We start from the raw sequence: 25,052 nt of genomic DNA on the forward strand, positions 1-25,052 counted from the left end.
TAAGCCTTAGCTATATAAATTTCTAAAACATACTTACCTTTGTAAGTAATTAATTATTAACTAAGCATGGGACTCTAATAAGGGTTGATTTACTGTTGGTGGTAGAATTGTTTTGGAAGGGTATTTTTGTGGTCCTAGAATCTAGAACTATTGTCATGCTAACTCCTTGCCTTGAAGTTAAGGCTACTTGCACTAATATTAACGTGCCTTAGGTTGCATTACATGAAATAAAACTACCTTTACACATTCACCCATAATTAGCAGCTCTGCTTCTCAGTGGCATATAAAGCTTCTGTATTAAAAAAAATGGTTTAATATTTTTTTTTTATTAGACATCACTGGTCTTTGTCAAGAGGCAAGAGGTGTTGAAAACAAAGTAGCCATTGGATGTGCAATAAAACTAAATTAACTGACACTCTGGTTAAATTAAAATACACAATTTCCTCAAAATAAAACTAATTAGTGGTTTAAAATGTACCATTAGTTTATTGGACTTAATAATCAATTTTCTAAGAAGAAATCATGACCCTGAATGTTGGATTTAGAGGTAATAGATTACCAAGTGTTATAGAATGAATTTGGTCTCCCAAAATGATATATCAAAATTCTAACTTTGCCCTCAACTGTGAATGTGAACTTATTTGGAAATAGGGTCTTTGTATATGTACTCAAAGTAAGATATATTTGTACTGTAGTAGGTTGGGCTATAATCTAATGACTGGTATTCTTATGAGGGAAATCTGGACGCAGACACAGAGGGGAGAAGGCCAAGTGATGACAGAGGTAGAGACTGGAGATCTCATGCTGCAGTCCAAGGAGTGTCAAGGATTTTTGGCCACTCCCAGACACTAGGAAGAGGCAGAGAAATGTTCTTCCCTCAAGTCTTCAGAGGGAGCATGGCACTGCTGACATATGGATTCTGGACTTCTAGCCTCCAGAGCTATGAGAGAATAAATTTCTGTTGTTTTAAGCCACCTGTTTTGTGGCATTTTGTTACAGCAGCCCTAAGAAAACAATAAAGCACTATGAAGACTGTGCTAAAACCAAAGACAGATTATGTATCTGAAGGTTCTGTTGTACCATGGATGTCATACAGAAAAAGCTTTTGCTCTTTGATCTTATAAAACTAATTTAAAACTGAGAATGCAGATTCTAAGAACCTTCTACAAATAACAAGAAGCAAGATAAAAATCCATGGGTGTATAGTACAAGAGATTATTGAACTTTTACTCTTGATTACAGTATAAAACTGCACATGTGACTTTGGAGGTCAAGGGGACAAGGCACTCTGGGTCTCATGCCAACACGGACCATGGATGTACTACCTGAGGGCCTCAGCCTTCTCCATGTCTCTATGCCATGTGTATCCAACAATTTGCAACTGATATGGTTAAGGGACAACCAAGCTCTCTATATAGTTACTTGAGGGTTGCCAGTTGTAAGAAAAGATGGTAAAAGTAAAATGAATTTAATGATAGCTTTTGGGCATTTAGGCTAATTTCCTAGCCCGAAGGAAAGAACTGAGCTCTCAGGTTGATGAGTTGATGTGCTTACCAGAGTGTGTGTGAGGGGTAGTTCTTCATATTGGGGTTTTAGAGTTTCATAGTATATGTACTGACAATTGGTTCCATGAAATACTGGCTTCTGCAGAGCTAAACCTAGCCCAATGGGATTTCCCAGTTTGATTGCCCCTGTGGCCTGTATCCCTGAATTTTATTTAGGGAGCTGCAAGACAGTCCTCTAGAAATGTAAGCATGGAGTAGTAGTGTTCATAAGAAGGTCAGTAACCATATTATCACCTGCGGAACAGGGATCCATAGTGTAAGAAAATTCTCCTAACCAAAAAGTCTATACTAACTAATAATATGCAGGAACACCTTATGCTTTTATTAGGACTAGAATCCAGCAGCTGGTAAATATATTTGGGTGGCCATCAACACCATAATGTTGTTTGTAGACAGAAGTGTCAAAGCTAAGGACATGATGTTAGAAGTACTGATCATTTTACAAGCTGGGAGTCAAATATGTATAGTAAGTCTAATTTATGCACCATATTGCTCAGAGACATACTTGAGGACAATATATAGAATGTGAAAGCCAATGTGAAAATACATATAGTTCCCAGGACCATATACCAAGCATAAAAGTGTATAATCATTTTTGCTGTGAACCTTGAACTGCTCTAAAAAAACAGTCTTTACAAAAAGCAAAAGTCAATAAAATAAAATTATAAAAGCTAATATATTTATGAAAGATTTTAAAAAGTAAACATCAACAATAAGAAGTTCCTTTAACCTGTCACCATGACATTTCATGGACAAGAATAAAAGAAAAAAGACACAATTGAGTTCTCAGTGTAAATAAAAGACTGACAATTTTTTCAAGATAATCCAGACCCCAAATCAGCAAAATCCTAAATATAAAGATCCTCATCAAGAATAGAAATTAACTGTATAATTAATGAATCCTAACTCTTGAGTAAAAGAACCAATAGTGCAGCAAAGAAAAGAAATTGTTACTTGTTTTTCTAAATTAACAAAAAAAAAATGTTCATAGTCACCTTTGCATTTTTTTAAAAATTAGATGTAGAAATTTTCAGATCATTTTTTATAAGTCCCAAAATTCTCATTCATGTTAAGAAATTCAGCCTCATACATAGGAAAGTCATAGAATAGGAACCAGCTTTTCCTGGAAGTGAATTAAACACTTGGAAATAATTTCAGAGTTTATGACAACTTCCAGTAGCACCTAATTTAGAGCCAGATCTATGTATATTAGAAGAAGCTATCTCAAGTTAAAAAGAAAAAGAAAGTATATGAGTATATGTGTGTGCCAGTATGTATTTATGGGATAGAGTTGAGAAAAGAGTGGGTGTACTGGTCAGAAAAGAAAACAGTAGAATCTAAGAAGTCAAAAGGAGGAAAAATAGAAAATGAATGTTCATAAGAATTTAGAGGAAAAAAAAGAGAAATAAATTATTCTTCTAAAAAACCTTAATGGCCTGATACAGAGGAACATATTTGTTGGTTGATACATTCCGTTGACCCTAATATTCTGCAATTTCAGGGTGCTTCCTAAATGCTGGCATCTGCTAAAATGTAATAAACCTTTCAATGACATTGGAAACCTTTAAACATTACTGTTAGGAGTTTAATATTTTTAATAAAAGGAGTATCCCTATATCAAACCAAAAGTTAATAATTCACACCTATGAAATAGGCATTATTTGTCAAGCCCAAATAATATGTACCAACCTCCCATCCTGAAGAGTGCTGTCTGACTAGGCATAGCTTACTGTGACCAGGAATAATTCACAACAAGTTCCAAATAGAAGGACAAGGAAACACATTCTTAGCAGAAATGAACAGGTATAAGTAGTAAGATTGAAAGGATGGCAGAATGTTAGAGAAGAGAAAACAAGGAAAATATTTTGCCTGGCTCAAAAGATTGGAATATAAAGTGCAGAGAACTGGTTGCCTAGAAGGCAGTTTTCCACTGCTCTTCCCTAGGCTTTTCCTGTTTTTATTTTTGAAGTGTTTAGATTTACAAAAGGAGATAAAACTTCATTCTAAGAGCCTAACTATATCTACAAGATGGCAAACTAGTATAACATGAAGAAGCCACAAGTACTGACTGAAAAATGGGTGTGAAGGTGGATTTTTGTCTTTAAGTATTTGTTTACATTTACTTGCATAACTTATGCAGATTTGAGTATTATAGGATGATATGATAAAACAAAATTTAAATAGAGCATACGTTTGAAATTTAATATTTAACAATAAGAATAGCATATCGGTGCTTAGAATGATCTCACTGAGGACTTCCTCTAACTCAGCATTCTGGCAAGAACTTTGGGTGATTAGGAAAAACCGAGGACCATAGACCTACAGCTGGAGTAGATTGTAGTCTAGCAGTGCAGACGTTAGCATGGAGACCCAAAACCACTGGAGAACATTTCAGTCTTTCCAGTGGGTGTGGAATAAAAATACACAGAATATTTAGAAAAAGGATATATTAGTATCAAAGAAATTTTCAAGGAAGATAAGGAACTTAACTTGGTTCCTGACATGGAGTTAGCATTTAAGATGGGTGTGTTCAAAGGAATGAGATGGACAAAATAATGGAGAGGAAGGAAACATGGCCTTCCCAAGAGACAACCACAGACATGCACACTACAGCAGAGGGTGTGTGTGTAGGGGAGGAACAGGTACTGTCATGTGCTTAGGTTTGGGTAGAATTTTTGAGGAACTAAAAACCAAGTTGAGGTAGGGGGGCGTTGAGGGCTGCATTTATTATCACAGAGCTATTATAGGTTGCTAAAGACGGCATATGATAACAAACTAGTATTTTCAGAAGATCTTTCTGGAGGTGGTATGCAGCCTGCGTTATAGGAAAAGTACCTTCTGTTAGGGAGATGAGCCAAGAGATTCTGACTCTAATCTAGTCAAGAGGTGCTAAGAGCTTGCACTAGGGCTGTGAATGTGGAGACAAAAACTCATATCTAAGAAAGATATTTTAAGTAGGAAATGTCAAGACTCAGTGATGGGTTGTGTACATAAGATAAAGGTAAAAGACAAGAGTAAAAGAAGTTGATTTCTAACTTTATTCCCAATGACTGAAAGCATGATGATACCATGACTGATAGAATGAAAAAGTTGTAGGAGTTGCTCTTTGTGAAAATAAATCAATCGACTTGGCTTAGGAGTTAGTAAAGATTCAGGACCACATGATTCTCAATTCTTTTAGTACATGAAGGTGCTGTTCTGACTTAGACTGGGCAACTATAGATCCTTCCAGAGGTGAGAGAGAAATGACATGAATACTGTTTATGGAGTGCCCTCTGGGCACCAGGGGTGGGTTTTATGCAGCCATATAGTATTTACCCTAATTCTGACTAAGTTTTACTTACTGAGCACTTACTATGTGTGAAGTCTTGTCCTAAACATATCTACACATATTTTCTACCTGTTGCAGAATTCTCATACAATCTTATAAATTAGGTACCATTAACTCCATATTACAAATTAAGAAATTGTCCCAAACCGATTACACATATGGCACAAGATGGCACAACCAGTGACAGAGGTGATCTTAAGAATCTAGTTGGTTTGACTTACAACACGCAAGCCACTTCCAACAGTCATATATAAAAGGAAATAATGGCTTTTGGAAAAACCCTGAAATGAAGCCAAGCTTCATTCTCTCTGTTTCTCTCTATAATCTATTCCTCATCTAATCTATTCAGATAGGCCTTCCTAAAGCCCAGCATACAGTGCCATATCTCATTACTCTCATAACTTCTGCTACATTAATAGTACTTTCTGGAAAGTCTAAGAGCAAAAGAAAGTTTCAGTTGTCTAAAGGCAAGCAGTAGTAGTAGGTAGCATCAGTCAAGAGCAGATTAGCTTTATACTAAAATTTTCACACAACAGCTCAGCTCAAGAAAAATCTATAAATAATACTAAATATATAAATGTTCTGTAGTAAATATATCCTGTTTAACCTGGGCACAAAACCAATAAATAAGAAAATGTGTCCCTACAGTTACTTAAAATTAAAAATCCAAAAGTGTATAGAGACTGAAGTTACTTTTGAGAAGGCTGTATATTTTTCCAAATACATAATAACTTTTTTTTTTAATCGTGCAAATCTTGTTTCATAAATTAAATACCTATGGGACCCCCGGAGCTTATGGTTTATAGCAAATAAGGCTGTGGTTAGCTAGAAGACTCAGGACTTGAGAAAGCTTAGGAAGAGGGAAGATTTTTCTTTTTCTGACCCTGCCTTAATCACCTTATAGCTCCCTGTTTAGCATTGTTTCCTGAATAGAACTCAAGGATTGATCGATTGATTTAATTTTGAACTCAGGATATGAAGACATTTGCTTTTTATGTTGTGCTTTGCCATAGTGACAAATAGAATCATCTTCACATATTCATTGATATTTAGTGTAAGAATAAAATTTTAAGGTTATATTGCCTAAACTGATTTGGGACATAAAATCTTTAGATTTTAAAAAGTACAGTTTATTTAGAAGTGATACCCTCTTTCCTGTCAAAGGAAGTATCTCATTTCATGTAAAGCTAGGACCAGGATCAAGACCAAAGATAAAGGTATGACTTATGAGTTGTAGGGCTAGGTATAGATTATGAAGTCACAGATGAGAAGAACCATTAAAACAAAAGGAAGAGAATGAGAAAAACAAAATGGAATATAAAACAAGGAAATAAAGAATTTTAAGATACTTTGAATACCAATAAGAGACCAATAGCAATAGTAACATTGAGGACAGTGATCCCTACACAATGGACAGGACAGAAGACAGAACTTCATGAGATTAAATGGGGAAAAGAGGAGAGGAATCAAATAAAGAAAATTCTAAAAGTTCTAAAAGCCTAGTGTGCTTAAGCTGAGTACACCTTTAAAAACACTGATTTTTTAAAGAAATAAAAAAATATTAATAATAAACCTAAGACATTACATTTGGGATTTATAAAGAATAGAAAAATAATTTGAAATATAAAGAAATGTATTCTTTTCAAATCTTAGTTTATGTCAAAGTTAAGATGTAACTAGTGAAAGATGCACTATATGGGAAAAAATAAGAGAGAGAGCCTGCTACAAGAGCTAAAACAAAAACTACCTATTTTTGTAAATGCTTGGCAAAAAATCTAACTTTTTTAATATGCATGAATTTTATAAAAAAATAAAATAGTTGTGGTCTTGTTAAAACTGAGAATTCAATATGTTTGAGTAATTCATGTGTGTAATTTAAATCATTGTTAGACATTTTATTATAATAACCAAACATTTAAAAAATAAAACTATCTTCCATAATTGAGAAAATTTCAAATGTAAATATAATTTAACCGAGTAATAGCTTAAAATGATTGAAGAACATGTGTTCGTTTTTAAAAAAAGGACTTAATTGTATTTTTGAAATGTAAGTCAGTTTGTTTTTCTCATTATCCTGTGTATGTGTGTGTTTGTGTGTGAGTGTTTAAGAAAATTGTATAATCTGCGCATTGGGAGTGAGGCATTGGGGGGAGCACTATAGAGAAATTTATTTGCTTAACTGACTTAGTGTCTCCTACTCTTTTATTCTGACAAAAGCAAAAACATTACTCCTGTAACCAGAGTACTGAAACACTATGCTGGAGAAACAAAACTCCAGTTTCCATAAATGTTTTTGTACTATATGATCAAAAATAGCTATTCTTGAAATGCATGATTCTAATTAATTTCTAGAAATTAAACATATAACAGTAAAGGTACCATCTAACAGCTGCGTTTATTCCAAAAGTTATTTGAAGCCAGCTTTGACAATCATCCAAAGCAGGTGAAGTCCTAAAGTTTCCCAGGAAAGACCAATTTATCTCTTCTTTCTTAATTGTGAATGCCATTAATGACTAACATTTACATCAATATCTCTTATCCTCTAATTTAAGAGTTAACTGAAGGAAAATGGCAACAACATGTTGGAAAGAAGGGTAAAATGAGTTCTTAGGAGCATCATGACCTGAAATATAGCCTATTTCCATTTCCTCCTAACCATGTGGTCAAGGATAATTTGCTTAACATTTGGGGGCTTAGTGTCTTCACTATATAATTAAATCATTGCACCACATTGTTTATTTTTCTATCCTTTTAAAGCCCATGGATCCTGTGATTAAAATAAATTTAGAATATGTAAAACAGAAAACCCTTACAAAATAGGGTTGTGAGGTGGAGGGATAGCTGAGCTCTCCCCAGTCAGCACCCAGCTCTCATTGCCTACTCCTAGCTGTGACCATTGAGTATCCTTCCTGGGAACCTCTAGAGCCCCATGGAACACAGTTTGAAAACCATGTGATTGTATCAGCTCTAAGACTGTCACCAGCTCTAAAATTCTGGACTGTATGAAAACAAATCTGATTCTGGTCCTATCCCTTTGCAAGTCGGACGAAATAAGAAGCTTCTAAGGCTTTATGCATATTGTAAAGTTCAGGAAGCCCTTCCAAGGTGGGACTCTCAGAAAGTATGGGATACACAGTCTTCAATGTGAGTGAATGCTGGGATTTGTTTTCCAATATTACTCACTGTGATCTGACACCAAACACAATGCAGTCCTGTCAGGCCCTGGTAACATTTAACCGTTTTGTGGCACTTATCACACTTGGTTGGGCAGTTGCCTTCAACCCAGTAGTGATGCATGACCTAGAATAGAATAACATCATTGTGATAAGAGGAGGCATTGAAGCTCACCACCTTCAGAAAGCAAGCATGGCCACAAACTTACATCAGTGTTCTTTTTGGACTTCACATAGGTCTTGATGCAAGAGGGAGGTGCTCTAGCCACACAGCGTTCATGGACTGTGTACTTGCAGACTGAAAGGAAACAGGTACACAAATTCAGAGCTAATCCTGGTCCTGATTGCAATTTTATAGGGAAAGAATGACATTAACAGAACCTTATTTCATATCCACTGCTCCCTAATCAATCCAATCAGCCACATCAAGGAAAAGCCCAAGTCGACTGTTTCTACCATAGAATACAAAAGGCCAATTAGTACAGGAAATATTATGCATGTAAAAAACCAAGACTCCTCTATCATGGCATAGCAGGAAATGCTTAATTAAATCAGTCCTCACTCAAATTTTTCACAATATTCCCAGATGACAAAAATATTAAAGACAAATTGATGACTGCCAAATGGCTTGGTGTCATTTGCTAGAAGGAAGAGATCTATATTTTACAAAGTATAGGCATGAGAGCAGCTGGCAGGCATGGGAATAAAAGCCCATGAGTTTATGCTATTTTGTCTATTGATTTATCTAAACCTTAAATGGCTGATTAGTCTTTTTCCACAGAATAGATTTCATCATACATGCCAGGCCTTCAGTAAAAGTTCATCCCTCATTTGCCATCGTGGCATTGTTTGTCCAAAAGGAGCAACTTTTGCTAGGCAGCATAAGGTATATAAATTCAAAAATTAATGTTTATATGGAGACATGTATTTATACCCACACACATAAACAAGCAAATATATATGTGTATATACATATACTTTTTTGGCATCTTCACATTTTTTTATGGTTTGATCCTGAATACAATTAGGCTCATATACAGGTGTTCTTTTAGTAAAATGCTGTTGCCAAATTAAGAGTTCTAATGCATAAATATGTAGAACAAAATTTAAATTAAAAAAACCATGTAGACCTCTCAATAAAAACAAAAACAAAAACCACTGCCTAAAATTAGAATGAAAAACATTAAATCCACACAATATTTATATAGTAAAACTCTTCCAAAATATTCACATATGTGATTTTCTTTGGCAAAACTGAGGGAGAAATCATACTTTCTCTTCTATTCCATATTAACAATAATGTTGAGTGTTGTATTTACCACACTAATCAGTAGAAATTTATGACCAAAATTCTCACTCTTTATATAGCATCATTCACCTTATTTAAGAGTTATCATTTTGTTTCATATGCTCTTACTTATAGGGTCCACCACAAAAAATTCCTTTACTTAAAAATAATAGAACTTTAAAAACAAAGCACTTCCTTTGTACATGGATAAAGTTCTAGTATAACTAACTTTTCAAACATGGCTATTAGAAACTGTCCTTTAATGTGCTATGTGTAAATTTTATGTAGCTTTACTAAAATCCTTAAAGACTTAAAAAGTCATATACATATGTAGTACTAAAACATGATATTTAATGTCTAATAATAAATCGAAGAAAAAGTAAATTCTCAAACATACTACAAAAGAAGATACTAGCTAAAAAAAAAAAATCTGAAAACCACATATTGTATGGAGCCAGGGAAGCAATTAGATTAAATTAAATGCACAAAAATGGTATGTGTCTAAAGAACTTGACAGCTTTAGTAACTCCATACATAGTGAAAAAGGACATGGAGAGAGAAATTGATGGATTAATGGAGAATTTCAAACTTAAGTAAAGAGGGTCTAATATCTATTTAACAGAAACAGCAGGGAATGTAAAATTTTCTTAGGCAGATATGCTGTAGATTTAAAAATACTTAGGTGATTTAATAAATTAACTGTCGTATACACCATTAAAGAATTCTAATTGGCAGTACGGAATTAATAGAATAAAATGAAAACTGCAAAGATGAGTTAGCTGAAATTTAAAATATGACCACAACTTATGAACCATCAGTGCTTTGAATTCCAATATCTATTAACCCCATATGAAGATTTTCTTTATGATAGTATTCAAAATAATATGCTTGAGGTATAAAATTAGTTTGTATTCCTTGTGATTTCTTAATTTGAAAAGAAATCTATTTCTAATCAATTAATGTGCATTTTTTTAAAGACCTGAAGGAATTGACTCATTATAAGAAGTCGATGTGAATAAAGTAGCTAACTTAGGGGGGAAAAAGACAAACATGAGTAAGGCAGAAATATGAGAAGTTAGTGGAAATCTTCAAGATAATCCCAGAAGAAATGGGAATCATGAATACATTAAACTACAGTGGAAAAAAAATGGCTAAAGTATTGGAAAGTGTCCTTCATTCTTTTCCAAGGGGAGAGTGTCCCAGAACTGAAGAAATATAAAACTAGAGTAATCTTAGCATTCAAAATCACACTACATCCTAGAACTCTGGGAGGCCAAGGCGGGCGGATGGTTAAGAGCGAGACCCAATCTCTACTAAAAAAATAGAAAGAAATTATCTGGATAACTAAATATATATAGAAAAAAATTAGCCGGGCATGGTGGCACATGTCTGTAGTCCCAGCTACTCAGGAGGCTGAGGCAGGAGGATCGCTTAAGCCCAGGAGTTTGAGGTTGCTGTGAGCTAGGCTGACGCCACGGCACTCTAGCCCCGGCAACAGAGTGAGACTGTCTCAAAAAAAAAAAAAAATCACACTACAGGAAAACATAAATCATAGGTACAGGGACAGTCTGGATCACTTGTAAGGTCTCCATCTACAAATAGGACTACTGCATGAAATCAGCCCTTCCTCACTCAAGGTGATGACGTCCAGGCAGAGCCAACGTACTCACAGGAACAGCAGAGGCCCTGCTTCCCCACGCCAATCAGCATGTTCAGGCACAGGTTGCAGTAGGCAGGTTTGTTAAAGTGCTTGAGTCGCCACACGTGCTGTCCATCATCCTTCACGTTCTGCACAGGATGTAGGAGAAACAGATTTCACTTAATGAAATAAACAGTGGAAGATGTAAGTGCCAATAAAATTCAGAGCAGGACTGAAGCATGTGAAGACAATCTGTTATTTCATCTCTGACTTTCTCCAAGATCACCACAGAGTCTTTAGAAAAACACATGTGCTCGAGTGGAATGAGATAGTGCTAACAAATCACTGATGCTATAGCAACTCTCAAATTCTTGTCTAATATCGACACTTTGACAGCATACCCCACACCATCGTAATGACCTGCCAAACTGAGCTCTCCCTAGGAACGGGGACGTGTCTACCTCACCTTTGAATACTTTATCTTTAGTATAATTTATAAACAAATAAAGGAATAGAGAGAAATTACTCTTGAGTGGAAGAGCCTGATAAATGAAAACTTGCAAAGACTTCATTAACCCTTGCTTGGTAGTAAGAATATGCAAAATTCAAGGTTGTGGTTAGGTCATGCAAAGAAACGGAAGAATGGGATGGGGTACGAAAAGCAATACATAGAAGTTACTGGGGATATTTTAGGGCTTTGTGTGAGGATTCCTTATGCTGTATTATAATTTATATTAATATATTGTTATATGTCTCAAATATTAAATTTTAAGAAAAAAACTTTTAAAGGACCTAATTATGTTACCAGTTTGTTTACTCTCCTTTTATAAAATATGAATGATTTTATTCTCACAGAGAGATGGTAAAAACATTAAAACTGTATTACCATATTTGTTTATAATAATCACTATAGTTATTTGCCACGATAAAACCTTGAGTTTAGATTAATTCTCATTTTAGCCAAATACTATAATTGTGTTTTACTCATCTAAGTAAAACTCTACATGATCTCATAATAGCTACTTCTCTAATGTGTGTTTAATTACATCCACATTTTTCAAGATAAAGATAAAATGGGCAAGGCATGGTGGTTCATGCCTATAATCCTAGCACTTTGGGAGGACTGCTTAAACCCAGAAGTTTGAGGCTGTAGTGAGCTATGATTGTACCACTGTACTCCAGCCTGGGTGACAGAATGAGACTCTGTCTCTTAATTAATTAAATAAAATGAAATAATTTGATGCTTATGAATCTCTTGAACCTCTGACAAGAAGGTCAAAATATCAAATGAAGTTATTATATACTATTTCTTTTGATGCCATCATTTCCTCCCTTACCATGTGTTCTTTGTACACCATCCACAAATCGTTACCAAACTCTGATTAATATCAGACATCATTTATTGGTATTCTATTGAAACCATTAAAGGTCATAACTTTTGAGGTAAGCCAAATTGTCCTATATCTTAGAATACATTTACCTAATAATTTTTTGAGCATCTACTATGTGCTAGAGCACTAATACTAATTCTGTAGTAGTGTGACAATATAAACATATCCAGATCATCTTGTTTCTCTTGATAATAAAATATTAATTATAATAGTCCTAACCACTTTTTTCCTATTCCCAGTCAAGAGATAAGCCACTAGATTTGTATTGCCAGAGGAAATCTATAGTAACTAATTCTTACGTTAGAACCAGAAATGTCAAATTTGCATCATAATATGAAACATTAATGAAAATGCTTCCTGGGAGATAATTCTCCATGGATCTCTTGAATTTCTGCATGTTTTGCAAGCAGAAGCACTATCTTTTTTTTTTTTTTCCAGGCTTTCTTTTCAAAGATATTTGAATAACAAACAATCTTGGACAAAAAAGATGTGTTTCCTTGCAGAGGAGAGGGCAGGTTTACTTACTGCCCAGTGTAATAAAGATAATAATCTCTCCCTTCTGAGCAAAGGTTAAACAGGTTTTTCATGGGACATAACAGATTTAGTTTTCCTAAGCCAGGGGTTCCAAGCTCTGATGTTATGCACAGCAATTACTTGGGCTGTGCTCTATCATCCCTATGAGGGCAAGGTGAACTGGCTCAAATATGAAGCTGCTGTTGCTTGCTTTGCTGAGAATAATAACGTGCATTGTTTCTGACCCAAGAGTCTGATGTCCTCTGCCACCATCCCTGAAACTCTGGCAAGCTGCTAACACCTTAACTTGCAAGTAGAGTAAATCTCAGACCCTTTAAAGTTCTTAATAATGCTCAGATTTGCCTTTCTGACAAGGGACTAACAAGTTCTCCACAAAAGTAGCTATGCAGAAGGAGTCATGGAGAGAATTTCAGAAGACATAGTTGTTTCCATTTCCTTCCAAATCTTAAGAAACAGGCTTTGTAGTAATTTCTGAATCCTGTTCTGTTTTGTGTGAGTCATTATATTTCTAGTTGATTCACAATGCAAATAGAATGCTTTATATATTTAACTGCTATATTTTCCAAACAATCTATATTTTTAAATTTTTATTATCTTAAATAAAATTTAAACATCCTAAAAGTTTAAATATGGGGTTGATTTTTTTAAAGAAATAAATTAAAAAATTTTAAAAGTAATAGTTAAGTGCTTAAAAATATTTTTAAATGAAAGAAGAAAGGGGAATAATTTAATTTTCATATGCATTACTGTTCTTATAATCTTGTCATTTTATTTTTAAATGATTGTCCATTACATGTGAATAAGCCTCATCCTTTAAAGAGCACATATGGACTAAGTTAGCTGGCATTTTCCTTATCAAAAAATAAACAAGTCTGAACGTGGGTGTTCTGTCAATCAGAACACTTAGCCATGTTACAGGCTGCAACTGATGTACAAATCCATTACCCAGGCATAAAATGCTTTACCAAAACACAAATTAAATAGCTTTATAGCTCTTAGCTGGATATATTGCCAAAATATGCAAGGGATGAAATATGTATGTGACTTCTTTAAGAGAAGAAATTGAAACCAGGAGCCAACTACTTCTCAGCAGCGCAAATTATACTCCAACTCTTTGTATTTTCATGTCTTGTCTTGTTTGTCTAATTTAGATGGCAAACTTAGTGGTGGAGGGGAAGAATCTGTCTCTTATATTCTATCAGTCAGTAGAGCACATTCCTATTAGTACTTCTATTGCAAATATTTATTGCCAAGAATTCATTTTTTCATTAAAAAAGAAATAAACAGGGAATCCAGAAGGCTTGATTCCTGGCCTACTATGAAAATGTGGGTAAGCCATTTCACCTTTTTTCTTATCTTCCTTTCTAATGAAATGAAAGTATCCACTTTCCTTTCCCAGACCATGGTGTGAGGTTTCATTATACAATACCTGTGAAACTAATTTAGCTCCTCAGAAGACTGGTGTTATATAAACAGCAAATATTATTACCATCATTGGGTTGAGTTGTGTAACATCCCAATGTTTCAGCCAAAAGAATTGAGAGGGGTATTTGGAGGTTCACTATACTTTATTTCATAAAAAATTTGTTCTTTCTTTTCATTACCAGACATAATGAAGCAGTTCAGTTCTGTGCTTAAGACAGAGAGAAATGCCTAATGAATCGTAGACGAGTCCATGCTGAGAAGGAGCTTTCCGTTCTTCCTCAACTCTAACTTCCCTGGAAGTCAAAGGGATATTTCAAAGGAAAGAATCTCTTTGGAACTTTTGAAACCTATTTCATTATCCTAGTGATTTCTAAAGTTTAAGTTTTTCTCTAAATACTTCCAAGATCACATAAAATGTTCAAGTCAATGAGGGCTACTATAAATAATACCTTATTTTCATAAGACTTCAGGGAGAAATTTCACTAACGCCCCAGCCTGAATGCTCCTAACCCCCACAGCAAGCCGTGTTTCAACTGACTTATAACACATAGAAGTGCTAATGTTGCAAATGAACTCCAACTCATTAAATAATAAGGACCATTAAATTACCTTACATTTTTGTTCAAGGTCTCCAAAAAATTATAACAATATGAAAGAAACTGTTCTTTTAGACAAAAAGATGAACTATATTAGGGGCAAGGAGAATGCACAGAGAAGTTTTAAAATTCTGTTGGGGGGGGGGGTTGCAATCAACTGCTCATCCCCAGACCACACTGTCTGAGGTCAGTCTGGAACCCTGCCATTCCTGAGGCTCAGATGCACACTCAACAGCAGGTAACACTACATAGTCATTTTCCTTGAATTACCTGATCTGTAATCTCAAGAATTGTTGTGCTGTATTTATTTAGTCACATAACTCCTTTCTAGATTGAGCAACGTATAGAAAGCAGAACAAAAACTCTCAACCCAATTAAAATTTTTAAAATTAGAGTGTAAAATATCAGTTTCCTAAATACAATTTAATCTACTAAAAATACATCATCTTCTACACTCCATCACTCAAAAATTTCATCAGAGAACCCACTACATTTCATTTAACAGAGAAAGGGCAAAAAAATGCATCCTAAACCATCTCAATCAAAGGCAAAGTTTAAATTACATATGGGGATTAAAGACCAGGATTCTTTGAGCACACATTGTGATATAAAAATATAAATCCTCTCAAAAGCCATACAGGCTGGATGTGGGCACAACAATCTACAACCAAGAAGTTAAAATATCCTCTTTTCAAGTGAGGCTACTGTTTAAATGTGTATTCCGATTTTAATGATAATACGAATTTAGAAATTTTCCTTGAAAAATTCATTGATAATCAAAAATTATAGATTTCAGAAATCAAAGCATTATTAATTATTGTGTTCGTTTTGGAAAAGAAATGTTTAAACTGAAAGAGTATTAGAAAAGAAAAAGCATGTTCTTAGCTAACTTCTTTTCATTATTCCAGAGAGGGCAACTGCCTTGCACAAAATGACCTAGTCAGTCAATAATAGAGCCACAGTGAAGATCAATTTGATGAAGTTCACTGATCCTATGCAATCTCTCCATTAGTCCTCATGCCTTGCTGTGGTTGCCTGATTATACTAAGTAAAAGGTATCAGATTCATTTCTCCTGAATGATTAAAAATAAATTAAAACTCTTTCTGTTTGTAATATGACAGAATAGATCAGCAGCTGGCAAACTATGATACGGGGTCAAATCTGGCCAGCAACCTGTTTTGTAAATAAAGTTTTATTGGAACTTAGCTTTCCTGGTTCATTTATATATCAGTGATTGCATTTTTGCCATAAGAGCAGAGCTGAGCAGTTGTAACAAAGACCGTATGGTCCCAAAGCCTAAATTATTTAATATCTGTCCCTTTACACAGTTTCTAATCACTGTAACAGAGTCTATTGCTAATACAGTTATTTAACGACAAAAAGATACATTAAACAAGATGTTTATGAAAAACAATTGTTCAATGAGATGAATGCTGACAGAAGAATGAATAAGTCTCATGTATAATTTTTTATTGTGATTACCAGAATAACAAAGCCATCCAAATTCTCAATTTTCCTTCAGATGTAGGAGACACCAAGACCCTGTACCATATCTCACCAATTCTTCTTGTGTATTACAGAATTTGAAGAGCCTCTTGTAAAAGAACTAACTCCTGCTCTCTAGCATTTGGTATAGAATCGATTCCTAATAAATTACATTTCCGATTTTCCTACTAAAACAGATATTCTTTAAAATAAAGCACCTTTTTAGCTGCTGTAAAGAGAGAACAATAAACTACAATGAAATTATAACTGTTGTGCCTTACATTAGAAGTGAGGTTTACTCTCCAAGGACAACATTCTGATCTGTGTAATTTGGCTAGGACACTACAGTCACTTTCAAATACACTGTGGTATTTAACATGCACTATCAATTAGAATCTACTCCCCGAGCTCATAATTGACAATAGACAAGAATATATAGGACAACATAACAAGACAGGCTTTGCAATAAATGGCCAACTTCAAGCTACAGTATCTAGATTTCCAATTTAATAAGCAAAGGGGAGGAGAATGGCACCATGGATCAAATTCTCTACAGGTAATAATGTAACACATTAACTGCCTAGAGTTAGGAAATAAATCTCAATTACTAAAAAAGGCTCTCATCATTCAGTTGTCTTGGTGTCACTCCTTCTTTTTAAAACAATTACCGTGGCTTAGAATTAAAAAGAGCTGTTTCTAAAAAATAGATGCTCTATTTTGGGAACATTACATACGATTACATGGCTTGTATATTTTTTTAAAGACAATTTAAAATAAGATTGGCTTATTCTTTTTTTAAAAAAAAAAGTAAAAGAAAAGGGAAATTTGTTCTTTCAGAGTTGTTCTTCTCAGGGGGAAATAATAGATCTCTTAATAGTTAAGGTTTCCTCTAAATGTTAAAATAATGTAGCTCTGTCATCTAGTGGCAGCTACTGGTAACACAACTCTGGAACACAGCTTTGATATTATTGTAAAACCCTAAATTGATTTCTCCTAGTTAACTCTAAAAAATTCCTTTTTACTAAAAACATAAAATATAAGTTTACAAATATAATTGTAAAGTAAATTACATATAACAAATAGAGTGGACATTAAAAGCAAAGAATTGTCATTCAGTTGAAATAAACTTACTGCTACACTAGAAACTAATGAGGTATTAAATTTGTTTAAAATATGTTGGGTTAAATCCATATAAATTTGTAGACTACATTACCCATGCTATTTTTACAACTTCATAAATATCTAAATTTATAAATTAAATTTGAAAGAATTTCTAAGCAGTAGTTTCCGAAGAAAAACATCATTTCAAAAACTTTCTGTGATATTTAATGTAGGGGACTAACTCTTCCCTTCTGCCCTATTCTGTCCCACCTCCCACTACCAAACAGTTTACTTAATTATTCCTGCATCTTTCCTTCTTCTTTCATACTAGGATTTCCATAAATATTTAGAATACACAAATTTTGCCATTAAAAATGTTATATTACCTTTCCGGGAACCACTATTATTGGAACTTCCTGACTAGAGTCATCTGACAACTATTTTCCAGTACAGCATCTACACTAAACATTAAGAAGTTAACATTTTGTCAGTTTTCTTTTTTTTCTCCCAATAGTATGATTTACATTCTGCTTTTGTCATAAGATATATGAATAATTAAATACATACTTATAATATAGAGGCATATTATAGGGCATTATAAAATGATACTAAATTATGTGTATCTAATCTATATGTGTAGTATAAAAACATCAGGTACAAGGAAATATTGTTTCATTAATTTTTAAAGGATATAAATATGTATTTATGAACAATAATATCTATATTTATTATATTTTGTTTCAATAAATTATTTTAAGGGCAATTTCCTCTTCTGTCACTTACAAGTATGTTTTCTTTTAATTTTCCTTCCTCTGACTATGTTTAAAATGCCATAGGCCTCATGAAGAGTAAGATTAAATGGAGAGTAAACGGATTAGAAGATCCAGGTAAAAAAGAAACAAATGCTAAAGTCCTGAAGCCCATTTATTTATTCCTAAACCCATATATACTCCTAAACTTTAATCTCATTTGTATATTCCTAAACCCATATACACAAACATATTTTTACAAACATTCACATGTTTCATAGACAGTAAGACATCTTGAGAACTGACCTTTAAATATTTTGTCTCTTAAATAACCATGGTATAGTCTTGAATTGCAAAAATTGTCAAAATTGTTTTTGCTGATAGCAAGGAGTATGAAAAGTTTTGGGGTCAGCAGCAAAGTGGTGGATACTATGTTATTGCATCTCACAATTTTAAATAATATAAGTATCATAATGATTTTCATCCCTAGTGTTCTTTGAATGTAGGTTTACATATTACTATATACATAGTATAGTTAAGTCTTATTCAACTATTAAGGGGAAATTCAAAATCTAGTATAAACTATTGATTTCATCAGATTTTTACAATTATTGAAATTCACTTTAAGGCTAAGTCATCAAGATTTGGCTGCAAAGTCATTATTATATCACATTCTGATCTTAGGTTAATCTGTTCTATTTCCTAAAACCAGTATTTAATTGCAAGTGGAAGCTCTGATACAAAAAAAACTTTTGACAGGCTTAGAATGAGTACCTGGCTGATCTGCTAATATGGAAGAAAAACTTATGTTTTTTTAAAAGAAATACATATATATGTATAATCTCCTCTCAACTACTTCAGATAGAAAACTGCTTTCTCCAAGTATTGGTTATCAATAAAATAGATTATCTTCATAGGGAGGGGGAATGTTGAATGGGATGCAGCACCACAAGAACCACAGAATATGATAATATTACAGAGGTTTTTGCTTTTGACATGGGAAGGTCTATAACTTTTTTTTTTAACTAGATTTTACTTTAAGTGGAGAAAAACAAAAGAGAAAAAAATGTATTTTGAATCCTAAGGTAATATCTAAAATGAATCAATATGTTTGTGGCGAGCATTAGGACACAAGGAGTTATTGTTACATTTTACCGCAGCATACTTACTAAAAGTTCCAGGCACTAACTACATACTTAATAGCAGAAAATAGCCAGATCAATTTATAATCAAAATGTGTGATAGAGAACCCCACTGATTTACCTCCAGGTTACCCTCCTCTGTGTAAATGCTTACATTTTCCAAGCCCAGGAGCACAAGAAGTGGAATTGTTGTCATTCCTCCTTGAATCCATTCCTCCAGAGACACCGTTCCATCATGATCATAGTCAATTTCCTCCATCATTTCATGGAGGATCTGGAGTAGAGAAGATGAGAAAAAATTTGCAATGAATCAATAAAATAAATTTCGTTTGATACAACAATCATTACATTGATTTATAGAACAAATTGTGACTAACAGCTAAATTGGGATAAATGCCTTGGTAGTTCAGTACAACATTAATCCTATTACTGAAGAAGCAGTGACTTTGTTATAATTACTAAAACTTGGCTACTTACACTGACTACCTTTTAGAAATAAATGCTTAACTTTTTAATATTTTTTCAATGAACAGAGCAGCTAAAACAAGAAGGCATCTTTAATGGAAGGGTGAAAGTGGTCTTTAATTACTTTCTCTAGATTATTTTTTAGGTTCATATATATGCCAAAAAATGTCTGAACAAATTAACTTCATGGCAAAGAGCTCAAATAATTATTTGCTAAGTAGTAAGGGGCAAGGGAATTAAGTTGCTTTTAATTGCCTATCAGAACTTAATAGAGCTAAGAAGTTAAAGAATCAAATCATATTTGATTAGACTTCATTTCTAAAGATGACTTGCACATAGTGTTTCAAAATGTTCTGCCTAGTGTTGTTTGTAATACAATTTACCTCTCTGTGATATGGTGACAATATCAGTACTTACTTCAAAGGGTCACGTTGTTAGGATTAAATGAGTTAATGTATTATAAATAGAAGAGCCCTGGCATATATAGTAAGTGCCAAGTAGAGTTGTTTGTGTTATTATTAACAGAAATTATTGATCAGTTCCAAATATAATAAGCTTGGCTGCTGACAAAGCAAAGTACTTCTCATCTAATGGCACCAAGATGGCAAATGGCAAGAATTCCAGTGAGGAAAGGAACTCACCATGTTTCTAAAATGTGGAAATTCTAATTGATTTGGGAAAAGATACACAGAGAACGATATGAAAAGGTGCAATAAAGGAAATATTTAATGTGTTGGTAGAAGTATTATTTGCCTAAACACTCTTGTCGTTGATTACTTGGTGTCCTTTCTTAGGAAGTACCATATATGAAAATCAGATTATTTTCCTTCATAGCAACAAACTGATCTACAGATACTGGGAAGAAACTTTTTGGAATAAAAATGATGCTGGAATAATTACTTCATTATTCTCAAAATAAAAGATAGGAGAAATTATTTAGAATCTGACAACATGGCATAAGGTCTGGTTAAAATGCACTGCCTCTTGAGAGCATGTGATGCATTAGTAGAAATGAATAAATGGCTGATGCTCTCATTTTTGTACCTAATAAATCTAATGTTACAGCCTGTGTTAATCTGATAAAAACTCCTTCCAAGGACATCTCAGTCTTGCGTACTAACTGGGGTCAACCTCAAATGTTTACTTTTCTTTATTCGTATATAGAAACCTATCAGGAATCTGCAATCTGTACATTTGTTTGCAATGAGGAGAGCTGTTGAAGCATTAGGCAAGACAAGGCAGTTCCCATGACAGCAGACACAATGCACAAGGCAGACTTTTATCTTGCCTTTCTACTATTTCAACTACTCCGAACAATGGCAGACTTGCCAAAAAATGCAATAGTTTATTACAGTATATTCTCCAGTAGAGAATTTGACAAATACAGTAGGTTTCATCTTAGTTAGCTGCTGTCAGCCACCAACTGTCCCCTTCCTCAGAGCTTTCTGATCTCTCTCTTCTCAAATCTACATGCCACACACACACCAAACATAATTTTTGTGGAGAAGAGCAAGTGCCCACTTCTGTTTTGAAACCTGATAGGAAAAAATCATTTCCCCAGCCCCCAGCGAGAACAAGCAGGCCTGATTGGTAGATGAATAGTTTACCCAGGTAGAAAGGTGAGTAGGATAATGGAAAGCTGTTTTAGACTAATGTAACCAAAAAGGACAATAGTACAAATAAGAAATTCCCTGGATTTCAGTGAAAATAGTACTAAGGTGAATCAAGCTGTAAATTAAATACATGTTACCATCTACTTTATTATTCCATATACAACTGCAACCCGTTAATGGTATCTAACACTCACTATGAGCAGAGCGTGTGCAATTCCACATTAAGAAAAAATAGGTTGAGTTAAAACTGGAAATATTCCAATCCCAATAAGAATGGTGCCCTCCTTTGTACATGCCCTGTGCTTTGCAGGCTTTAGTTTACAAAGACAGGGAAATGCTATCAGAGTTATTGCATCACATAGTCATGGCATTATCATGCTTTTTACTGCATATATGTGAACAGTGGTTTGGAAAACAGGCTTCTGGAATTCATATAAAATGCAAACTGCTTAAATAAAATTGATTTGTGTTTGCTTTATTCATGTACACTTTACTAAACATAGTAGGTTTGAAAGCAAACTGAAATCGATAGGTGTTATCAACTCTCCTCAACTTGTGACTTAAGTCAAAGTTTCTAATCAGGTATGTTTTAATATACATTTGAATAATGTTGGAATTTTGATATTAATCTATTTAAAACAATGAGTCTTTATGGTCTTATAAGCATTGTTAGATACTGTTTCTTTAAATCATTTGGTTAAAAATTTGTGTCTTGACCTTTAACTATCTGAAGAGCTTTGGGTAAGTAATTTTAACATATTTGGGTCTCAGTTTACTCATCTGCAAAAGAAAAAAACAGTGTACCTCAGAGAGCTGCAAGCATTGAATAACACATACACACAATATAACAGAATGAATTGTGTATAGAGAACTATCATCATCTTCTTTTGTGACATGACATGACCTTGACAATGTCTATCAGCAGCTTCTGTTTATCCACATGTATGTAAGACCACTTTTCAAAATATTGATAATTTCCAAGAGGAAGAGAGCAAATGTTACTTCTAAGAGCTTCAGAATACCACATACACCTTATTATCTTATTCAGAATCTAGTTTGACTTCTGATTAGAAATAGTGGCTTAGCATTATCAAAATCAAATGACAGTAATATATTAGGGTTCCAGAAAAGACAAAAAAATAAAAAAGGTCTTCCAGAATTTAGTCAATAGTTAAATTATTCATATACCTACTGGATTAAGTTCAGTGACATCCCATTCAAGGTACTCTGCAACATGCATCATCTGACTGATGATATTTTCTAGCTCCTGGGGGGAAGGGGAGAGAGAATATTTGAATACAAGACCTTAGTAAGTTCTTAACCTTTGAGAGGAATTGTTTTGTTCAGCACATAGTTCAAAAAATTAATTGAGTTATATGATTGATTTTATATAATCCTATACATATATAAGATTATATACACTCACATGCATGCTCACACATGGGTGTGCACACACACACACACACACACACACACACACACACACACACACACACAGAAAGGTCTGACTACACAGACTAGAGGAGTCTGAATATAAATTTATTTCGTACTTTGTCTAGAAATCTTCACCAGGAGAGGGCGCAACTCTACCAAGAAAGATTTTCTTCTACTGGAAAAAAATTATCTAAAGAAAGCAGGAGCATATATATTTTTTTACATGATGTGACTTCTAAATCACTGAATAGCCTGACCCTTTGGCTTGAAAACAGATGTGGAACTGTGGAAGGAAGCGTCTGAGGACAACTGAGAGGTTTATTTTTATTTTGATACACTGAGCACATACATTGGCTGTTCTAGTCATTTACTGGATAATTTGCTCTGCTAGAAAAATGTTCAGGGTCAAGCTTTGGAGGCCAAATACATGCAGAGTTTATTTTGAGAGAGGATAGAATTTTAGCTTGAATCTTCACATTATTCTGCTCAAATATCAACTCTTTGAAGAACTGCTAGTTAATACAGATGGTTTAGCTAAGTAAATGAAAACCTTCTTCATACCTATTTATTTAATGTTTTAATTCTCCCTATCTAGCTCCAGAAAAGATTAAACATGGCTTTGTAAAATGCCTATAATTTCAAATGTGGACATAACATAGTTTAAAAAGTGGTGTTTTATAGTATAATTTAAAATACAATAAGTATAAAAAATAAAGCTTAAAAGACATATTAATCAAAAATTATTCTACTAAAATCTCTGATCTAATGTATGTAGTCAATGTTCATGAAATGGAGAAGAAAATATGATATAAGAGGTTGATTTTTAGGAGGCCATGGGTCCCTCTATCTCTCCGAGAAAAATATAATTATAAATATATTCTTTATGTAAGACAGATTGCCCCAGAAACAATACAAATATAAATCTATTTATTACAGATTAGCGAATTTTAAAACACAAATCCCTTGGAATTATATGCTAAAATTGTGTGTGTGTGTGTGTATGCACTCATGCACATTACCAATCTCGCATCTATTCTCTCTTTGCTTATATATGTCTTAATGATTTGGAAGGGTTAAAGTCTGTGAATGTATTTTAAGAACAGAAACTATTTTTGGTGGACTGTTGTGTAGGCATATGACATTAGACAAGTCATTTAACCTCTCTAAGACTCAGTTTCCTCATCAGTAAAATGGATATTCTAACTTACCTAGTTCAGAGAATTATTGCAAAGATTAAACATGGTATTATGTAAAATGCATTTATCTTGTTTGGCATATTGTAAATGATCAAGAAACCTCAACTATTACTATTAAACATAGTGGTTGTTTTCCAAATTATCAATTTTCTTTCGGTTTTGTCCCCCCAAATGAGTAAACTGCTACACCTTTAAGGTACCAACACAAATGACTTCAGAAGGTACAGTTTGAAACCTGACATTGACAGAAAACTACTGGGGCAGTAGAGAAAACTCTAGAAATTAAATCCAGGTCTTTAATTACAAAAATGACTAGTTTATCCATAAACAAATCCATTTATCCCAACTCATCATTTAATATTTTGCATATAGTTATAATTATTGCTAGTAATCTACCATATACGTTAACAAAAAATGGCCAGAGACCAAAAAAAGCATTTGACTGAATTTTCAAATCAGCTGCCAACTCATGACTAGAAGCCTAATAAAGAAATATTATTTTAATTTAATTTAAAAGAAACATTAAATAAAACAAATCTGCATTAAAATATAATTTGTATTAGTGTAGTCATGAGTGCTACAATAAACATATTGAAATATCTAGAAGAAATCTAAATGCCTAGCTGTGAAATGGCACCAGAAAATGAGCAAACTTATTATGTAGCTTGATATTTCTAAATGGAAAACTGAAGACTAGTAGGCACTTAAAAATAATTTGAAAAATTACTGAGACTTAAATATAAGAAACCCCACAATCATAGCATCAATTCAGAGTGGTGGTCATTTCCGAGAGTAGGAATTATATATTTTTATCTCTCTCTGGAGAAGCTAATATACCATTATCCTACTCAATGTTACATAAACATGTCTCCAACCTCATTGCATTGCTCATAAAACTCTGTTTGAGCTCTGCCATAGGAAGGT

General features: G+C 33.7%; 1 protein-coding gene across 6 annotated transcripts in view; it reads right to left on the reverse strand.

The window, feature by feature from the left end:
- Nucleotides 1-25,052, reverse strand: part of DGKB (diacylglycerol kinase beta) — a 643,035-nt gene that overhangs the window by 445,840 nt on the left and 172,143 nt on the right. For all 6 annotated transcript variants that reach the window (XM_045565381.1, XM_045565377.1, XM_045565376.1 and 3 more), the window contains 5 exons: nt 22,691-22,765; nt 19,575-19,694; nt 11,028-11,145; nt 8,279-8,367; nt 8,080-8,196 (listed from right to left, as the gene is read on the reverse strand). In XM_045565381.1, coding sequence (XP_045421337.1) covers nt 8,080-8,196; nt 8,279-8,367; nt 11,028-11,145; nt 19,575-19,694; nt 22,691-22,765 — 519 coding nt within the window. The remainder of the gene's footprint in view (nt 1-8,079; nt 8,197-8,278; nt 8,368-11,027; nt 11,146-19,574; nt 19,695-22,690; nt 22,766-25,052) is intronic.

This window comes from Lemur catta, chromosome 11 (genome assembly GCF_020740605.2).
Source record: "Lemur catta isolate mLemCat1 chromosome 11, mLemCat1.pri, whole genome shotgun sequence".
Classification (NCBI taxonomy): domain Eukaryota; kingdom Metazoa; phylum Chordata; class Mammalia; order Primates; family Lemuridae; genus Lemur; species Lemur catta.